Here is an 8,416-nt window from a genome sequence, read left to right as displayed (position 1 = left end):
TACATCGCAAGAAGTGCAAAATCCTCTTCGTTGTTGCTGGCATTGGGAAAGGAGCTGTAAATATGGCATTGCCTCCCGCGGTGTGTTTTGCCGGCAGGATGGCAGCCGCACCATCTGCCTTCAGGGTGACTCATGGCTGGGCATATTCTCACTGACACCCTCAAATGTGTAAGGGCTTAGCGCTGATCACAACGGCAGAAACAAGAGCAGCTGGGTGGAAAACCTCTACTAACCCCACCACAGCTTGAGGCATGGGTGACAGGCAAAACAAACACCCCAATGGGTGCTGACGCCCAACTGCTCCACGTTACTGCTACTGGTGTTTCACACGGACCACACAGCTAATGGGAAGAACCTACAAGTGGTGCTGGGGCTGGCAAGTTGCTCTTAGATGAGCCAGTCCATCTCTGATGCGAGATGTAAAACCGGCTGAACTTCAGATGGCTTCTGCAGAGCTATTTGATCATCCATGTCCTGTAGGTACCAGGGCTGGGATTACTGCACAGGGATGCTGTTGAACTATTACAGCCCCATGCCAGGCTGCATCCTGTTCACTGAGCCCAGAGCAGGGTACAAAGGCAGCAAGGGGACTTGACAAAGCCAAGCCACCTCCAGATGTCAGGTCCAAGAGGTCCCTCTTGTTGAGAAGCTGCAGGGCTGCCCAGCAGCTCCACCCACAGCTGAGTCATCCCAGCCGGATGCCCGCGGCTTGTCAGGAGGCAGCTTTTTGATCATTCAAGGATTGCTCTTTCGACAGGCAGCCTGGTACAGGCTTTGTTCTCAACAACCTCCTCCCGGGAGCAGGGTCCCAGCGCTGTGACCCCTGGCAGAGCCTTCTCCTCGACGCCTGGAAGGAAGGGCAGTGGGGCTGGGCGATGCCAGCGCGTCTGGCCAGCCTGGCTCTGTGGCTGGAAGGGGCTCCTGCTTGATCCCTCCTGATACCATCTCTGCCCTGCTCCATCACTGCCTTGTCCAAAGAGCAGCTGATGGACTAACCATGTCCCAGCGACACCAGGTCTTCATATGGACCTACCCAAAAGCCTCATGCGAGGGTATGGGATAACTACAAACACAGGGAGGAAGGACCTTGTGCCACTGCAACCCCCTCCAGTTCCCTACATCTATTACTCCCTTGTTGGCAATCAAGGCAGACCTTCCTCTGATTTCCAGCCTTAATTAAATGGCCAGTTTTATTTGCTTGCTGTTCACAGCAGGGTGTTTCTTCAGCAGAAATAGCTCTTCTCCCCTGGTCCCATCTAACCCCGGGTACCTTGAGAGCATCCGCATCCGCTCCCATCCTCTGCTGGGCAAGGCTGAACCAGCCAACACGTGAGAAGAAGCATTTCCTTCTCTGAGCTTTCAAGTCTGTTTTATCCTTCACTTCCCTGGGTGACCCTGGATCCTCACACTAACAAACAGAAAACCCCCAAAAACCAAAAGCAGAAAACTTTTGCTTTATGTCTCATCTCAAATCTACCTTGCTAATGGCTCCATCTCACTCCAATTCCTGCAACTCCCACTCAACCACATACCTTCTCCCTGAATGAAGAGTTCTTGCCCTTCAAGGAACAAGCTGGGCAAAGCTGATCCCTGTGATGTTTTATGACAGGGTGAAGTGGTAGAGTGCCCTTTATGGTGTTTTGAAAGGAAATTGTACAGGAACAATGTCCTGAGCAGCGTGGCTATTGAAAACCCTTCACAAAAGGAGTTTGCCACAAGAGGAAAAGCAGCTTAATCAGTCAAACTAATCACTGTAGGTGGCTGAGTGTCCCCGAGGGTCTGTAAAATCAAATATAATGGGAAAAGAAATACATCACAGCTTGCCTACGCTCCTCAGCGGAGCCGCTGGCGGATCTGGGACATTCCCTACCTGGCCCCAAGCCCACCGTGACCGTCCTTTGGGCTGTCCCTGTGCAGGACCACACTTGCATAGGAGGAGGTGGGCTCTGGCCTGGGAGTCAGGACAGGGGTGCACTCACCCCAGCTAACCCGGCTCTTGGCGTGAGCAGGAGGGGTCAGCGGCGCTTGCACAACCCTCCTGCTTCAGGAAGAGGAAACCGTCCCTGACAGCCACTGGGGCTCTCCAGGGAAGGAGGATATTTCTGCCTCCCCCAGCTCTGAATCTAATTAAAACCAGCAAACAACACAAAAATAATAATCCAGACTGTTTTTTCCTGATCATTTAAGTGTAAAGCCAAGTTAGCAGTAGGAAGCAAACTGGACACCTTGGGGACACTTCTGTAATCCTGCTGTTGAAAGGCATAAGTATTTGGGGCATGCTGAAGGGAGATGGGGAAAGGACACAGAATCACAGAATTGTTAGGGCTGGAAGGGACCGTTGAAGATCATCTAGTCCAACTCCCCTGCCTGTGGGAGCCTCTTTTCTCCCACTCCTTCTCTCCATGTGTAAGTCATTACACAGTATCCTGCTCCAGCTCCTTACCTCCATGCAAGGGCTTTATGTAGGATGGATTTCCCAGGTGCAGAAACACCCCTCCTACCCCTCAATCCAACAGGAGACGAGGAGATGACACAAAGCTCAGGCTTTGTGAGGGGTCCTTCAACCAAGGCCGGCTGTGGATCCAAACAGCCCTAGTGGGGACAGCCAGAGCAGTCCCTTCTGTCTCTGGTCATCCCAAAGCCTTGGAGACATATCATCTGTGCATGAAGGAAGGACAAGGGATCCAATCCTTTTTGATCGAGAAGACAAATTCAATCGCCTTATTGAAAGAGAGGATTGATTAACTCTTACTGTTTTATCCATCCTCTCCAAGACATGGGGCTGCTCTTCCTTGTCATCTTCTCCTGTCCTTTCTCAAAGAACGACCACCAAAAGCCCTGTGAGATTCCAGCCAACATCTACGTGAATACACTAGCATTTCCTTTTGATAGGGTATTCAGCCTGATTCGACTTTTGAATCCAGCAAGTCGTGATGATTACAACAGTGAAAACTTCTTAAGACTTCCCCAGCAGCATTTTCCTGGTCCTCAGCAAAACTGTTCCCTTCCTCAGGTGATGCAGAACAATTCAACCAGAAGATTAAAGGAATGAGGAGTTCTTGCCCTTGAAGGAACAAGCTGGGCAAAGCTGATCCCTGTGATGTTTTACGGCAGGGTAAAGTGGTAGAGTGCCCTTTATGGTGTCGTGAAAGGAAATTGTACAGGAACAATGTCCTGAGCAGTGTGGCTATTGAAAACCCTTCACAAAAGGAGTTTGCCACAACAGGTACAAACTCACCTGTCTGAACCCACTGTGATTTTCTGTATTCCTTGTAAATCCTATCTAATCTGGGCATCATTTCTTACCACTCCTACAAGGCTGGTGCATGCACTTCCAGGCTATGGAGTTTAGCCAACTAGACCCTCCATCCCAAAACAAATACCAGGATGCCACAGGAACTACAGAAATCCTGTGCAGCACCAAGCTGAGTTGCAGTGCTTTGACCGATACTTAAGAAATGCTGTTTTGGGCAACTTCCTGAAAAAACAAGGGGTCAAACTCGGAGCCCACCAGCCCAAGAAGACCATGTCCCAGCACAACTGGGACATGGTGATCTGTTAGCAGAGAGACATCAGGTTGGGAATGGTCAGAGGAAAGGGCTTGAGAAATGGGTCCGTTCTGCCCCACATCCCAGAGTATTATTTTTTCACTTGGCTGATTGCAGGAGAGAAGGCCAGGAGACGTCCTGCCACTGCCCAGGGAAGGTTCTTCCTTCCCTAGAGGTGGTTGCCTAAGGGAGGTCAAACCGAGTTGTCTTTGGTAATACCACAGCAGGGTGGGTTTTGTGTGGCAACAACAGTGGATCAGCATTTGGGACAATCACAGAATCCCAGACTGGTTTGTGTTGGAAGGGAGCTTAAAGGCTCCAACCCACTGCCACGGGCAGGGGCACCTTCCACTAGAGCAGGTTGCTCCAAGCCCCTGTGTCCAACCTGGCCTTGAACACTGCCAGGGATGGGGCAGCCACAGCTTCTCTGGACACCCTGTGCCAGCGCCTCAGCACCCTCCAAGGGAAGAGCTGCCTCAGAGCTCATCTCAGTCTCCCCTCGGGCAGGTTCAAGCCATTGCCCTTGTCCTGTCCCTCCATCCCTTGTCCAAAGCCCCTCTCCAGGTCTCCTGGAGCCCCTTTAGGCACTGGAGCTGCTCTAAGGTGTCCCCTTGAGGAGCCTTCTCTTCTCCAGCTGCCCCAGCCCAGCTCTCTCAGCCTGGCTCCAGAGCAGAGCTGCTCCAGCCCTCTGAAAAGCTCTCACTTGTGTTTAACACTGGGACACATGGACAGCTATGAAAAAACTTGCCTCTGCTGCCCTCCTTCAACGATCCCATCAAGCTGTGATGCCTTTCATCACCCTCATCAGGAGGTGGCAGTTACACCTCAAGTGTCTACACCAACAGAGAAAACACGAGGTGTGGGATTTCTGCTGTGTGAGGTGGGAAGTGCAATACCTCCACCAGGTCTCTTGCTCTGATTATAAGCTTTTTGCAGCAAGAACCTCACCACCTCCTGCAGGCTTTTATACCACCCTGTGCAACCAAACCCTCCACCAGATATGCCTCTGTTGTTGATCGCTGTTACCAAAAACATGTCCAACAGACCCACAGTGGTCCTTAACTAGGAAAGTCAAAGCCTGTTTTGATGACACCTCTAATTCGTTCTTTGTGTCTTTCTTATGCAACAAAGGAAGCGTGCATCCCATGGAAAAATGATTCGTGGCATGTAAACAGGCATCATACACGCAAGGATGGTTGCACGCCCATAGGGCTGTTTCTCTTCAGGGCAGTGAAAGGTGCACGGCAGACCTCAGGGTAGGTGAGCCTCGCTCCTCCACAACGTGGTGACAGCATTTCCCGAGGAAAGGTGACGGGAAGGAAGCGGGACGGGTGCTATTTAAAGCACAGCCGGACGTCAGCATGGCTTTGCATGAGAAACAAAAGGTGCTTCGCTAGCCCAAGACGTGGTCCCTTCGGAATGTCACTGTCAGGGAGGGGAGAGGAGCCGCATGCGCCCTGTGCAGGGAACCACTATCATGTAAGACTGGCTGGAAACAAAATAGGCAGATTTCTGGGTACCAATGTGCTCTATCAGCTCTTTTGTGATAGCTGTTATAGACAGCACCAGCCAACCTGAAGATCAGCTATGAGGCAAGGCGAGCTGGACCTGTGCATCATGCATTGGTCAGCCTGGGGTTGACTCCTCGACCCAAGCTGCATGTCCACTTGTGAGTGGTGACTCCTGCACATGGCAGGAGGATGCCCTCCATGGCAAGAAGGATAAGTCATCATCCCGCTTGGATGAGGGGGGTCCTGGGCTGGTAGGGCTGGTGCTCCACATACAGGCATTGCTCCTGAGGTCTGGGGCACTGCTTAGCGCCAAGTGCTCACCACTTCAGGAGAAGGGGGAAAGCTGCCTGATGACAACCAGACCAGGGCTTTGGGGCCACATCTGCTTCTAACTGATGGATCAGGACAACCCTTCAACCATGCAAATCCACTGCATGTCAACCCTACCCCCCCCCCCCATCCTTTGCTGCCACCAGCTCCCTTCTCCAACCAGCTCTTCCTCCCTTTGGTCCAGGCATCCAGAGCTGTTTCCTAACACTGCTCTAAACCCATGTACCCAAATGGCCCTGCTCAGCCTTTCCCAAGCTTCCCTGCTTCCGATGCCCCATCCATGGTCAATTTTGAGTCTCCCCATATCCAGATGAGGTTTACAACAAAAAGCCTGTAACTCCCAACTGTTTTTCTGGCCACAAAATCTCAGCCTAAGGGATGTGTATACCACCTGTGTGGCTCCACCAGCTCCAAAATGAAGCTTTTCTTCCTCATAATGATGCCTGGAACATTAAGATAATAGCACTGCAATAAAGTGTGAAAAGCTTTGTAACCTGTTTGTGCTCCAGTACAGTCTGGGGTTTTTTTCCCTATTCCCTTTTTTCTTTTTATTTCTACCTTTTGTTCCCTATTTCTACCATATTTTTCTCATAAAGTAACTACTCTGAGAGCTCTGACATACTGCTAGAAATCAACTTTAATGAGCGAGTGCTCTCTAGGGGCAGCTCAAGCAGTACTAGAAGGACTAAAACTCCCTTCCTAGTCCCAAACGCACTGCAGAGGGAAAGGGACGCTGAAGACCCCCAGCATCAAACCATGTGTTGTGGGGAGAAGGGGCTGTTCAGGTCCCCAGTGGAAGTTTAGGGGATGGACTATGCCTTTTGTGCTTAAAGAACTATTTAAGAGACTGTTGTTTCCCTTCAGCTCCTTCTATCCAGGCTTCTTAGCTTTTTGCAATTAAAATAAGTATGTTTTTGTGCCTAAGCTTTGACACCACCATGAATGTCTGTGGAGGACTCAGGCAGGACTGCATACCTTCTGCTCTTCCCATTTTACTGCATTCATGACTGCCCAGGACTGAAACAGCCCCATGTCTCTTGCCACATGATGCCCTATCAACTGAGTTTTAAGGCTTCTGTCTTTCCTCCTTGGATGTTATCCCAGTGCTACTTGGTCTGCGCTGTATCTCACCCCACAATCTTCCAACCCCAGCCCAAGGCAGTTTCTTTTGCTATCACTCTTTGCCATCTGTGCAGGAGACAGGGATGCCCAGGGGAGCTGAATACTTCTGTCTGCTGATGGTTTATCTGAAGAGACCAGGAACAAAAATAAATAGAAGTACACGTCTGGTGTGGTCCCTTGGACCGGATGGTTTTTCAGGTGGGAGGGAAGAACCAACACACAATTCCATGGCTATGGTCCGGCGCAGCTTTGGCCATGGGCCTTCAGGCAGGAGACCCTTTGGACCCTGCAGTTCTCCTTTCCCACAGCACTACGCACTCTTCAGATGGAGAAGGAAGACTCGGATGAGCTGGAATGGGAGCGGGATGCTCCAGCCTCCGCTGCCTTTGCTTGGGGAGCCCAGCCCAGCGTGCAAGGAAGCCCACCCAGCTCGCTCTTGCAACACAAGCAGACTTCATCCTGCTTTTAACCATGTTTTGGTGATCGCAGGGCTGCGAACCAGCTGAAACAAGACCTTTTTCTTATTATTATTATTTTTTCTAAATCACTAGACTAAATTGCCTTTTAAATTGCGCACAGGAAAAAGGAGGGAGCCCCAAAGAGAAGAGAGTCTGCTGCTGGTGAACTGCCCAGCCCACAGAAGAATGTTTCTAGGATGCCTGAGCAAACTCTTTTCAGCTGTTTTTCGGTCGCTTGGGTAAAATGTGGGAAAGCCACGCACACGGTTAACTGCATCACGAGTGTTCATGGGTCAAGAAGTGATGGGGAGATTTGAGGACACCAATTACCATTACAGGTGCCTGTAGGACTTCCCCTAAAATCCCCCTGTGAGGAGGCATCACAGCTCAGACACAGATTTCAGCTCATTCTAGGAGCAAATATTGGCCACTTTTCCTCCTGTTCAACCACACTAACACTGCAAACTCCTAGTTTTAGAAATGTTTTATTGCTCTAGTTGTGTTGTCCCAGCCACAGCAGAACCCACTGGCAAAAATAAAGCTGCATGTACAACTAAGTCCCTTATTCCCTGCTTATTTTCACATTTAACCATAGTCACAATTCCTACCGAGGACTCTAGATGCCCTCATATAATTAAATACGCGACTTAACACAATTAAATATCCAATTGACCCAATTGAATTAACTCAATGGATTGAAATCACCAATGCCACAGGAACTCAGCTGCCTATTTAGCACATCCCCTTCCTTCACAAAGAAGGCATCCAAGGCGTGCTGCAAACCCTTCCCAACCATACCACTTTGCAGGTGACCCTGAAAGTCAGCAAATTCTGCTTTTCAATAGGAAGAGAGGAAGCATGTTGCAAGGACTCAGCTTTTACGGATAATACTGTACCAGCTGCCTCTTCTAATACAAGTGGGGGCATCTGACTATGCTGGAATAAGTGTAAGGGGAAGAGGAGGTCCTTAAGATAGTCCTGGAGCAATATAGGACGTACACCAGATTTAAAAGACAAACCAGGGGGATGCACAGACCCTGCATTTTTAGAATGCTGATGCTCAAATAAGGGTTTATGCATTAACCCAGAGCTGATAAACACCAGTATTGTACAAAGACACTCCAGAAGACAGAAGGGGAAGGTGTACAATGAAGAAGATTAAAAAACCCCACTAATGAGATTTCACCTACCTCCGGTCGTTTCTCCTCCTTCTGAACAGTTTTTTGGTGTGTGCGATTTCAGCTTCATGAGGCAATGGGTGGTAGCCCTGTAAAACAGAGGGAATAGCAGTGATCAGCTCCAAGATACAGGAGGCATCAATGTGGAAGGGCCCAGAGTGAGACAAAGCTGTGCACCCTGCTGGTGCCAGTGCACCTAAAACATCCACTTTAACAGAATCCCAGATTGGTTTGTGTTGGAAGGGACCTTAAAGCTCCTTCCACCACAC

General features: G+C 50.0%; 1 protein-coding gene across 2 annotated transcripts in view; it reads right to left on the bottom strand.

Moving 5' to 3' along the window:
• CTIF (CBP80/20-dependent translation initiation factor) overlaps positions 1-8,416 on the bottom strand; it is a 117,324-nt gene that overhangs the window by 56,706 nt on the left and 52,202 nt on the right. For both annotated transcript variants that reach the window (XM_010016258.1, XM_010016259.1), the window contains exon 7: positions 8,160-8,236. In XM_010016258.1, the coding sequence (XP_010014560.1) occupies positions 8,160-8,236 (77 nt within the window). The remainder of the gene's footprint in view (positions 1-8,159; positions 8,237-8,416) is intronic.

This window comes from Nestor notabilis, unplaced genomic scaffold (genome assembly GCF_000696875.1).
Source record: "Nestor notabilis isolate BGI_N333 unplaced genomic scaffold, ASM69687v1 scaffold316, whole genome shotgun sequence".
NCBI classification, from domain to species: Eukaryota; Metazoa; Chordata; class Aves; order Psittaciformes; family Psittacidae; genus Nestor; species Nestor notabilis.
The sequence above is the reverse complement of the archived record's forward strand: the minus strand, read 5'-3'. Positions and strand labels throughout refer to the sequence as shown.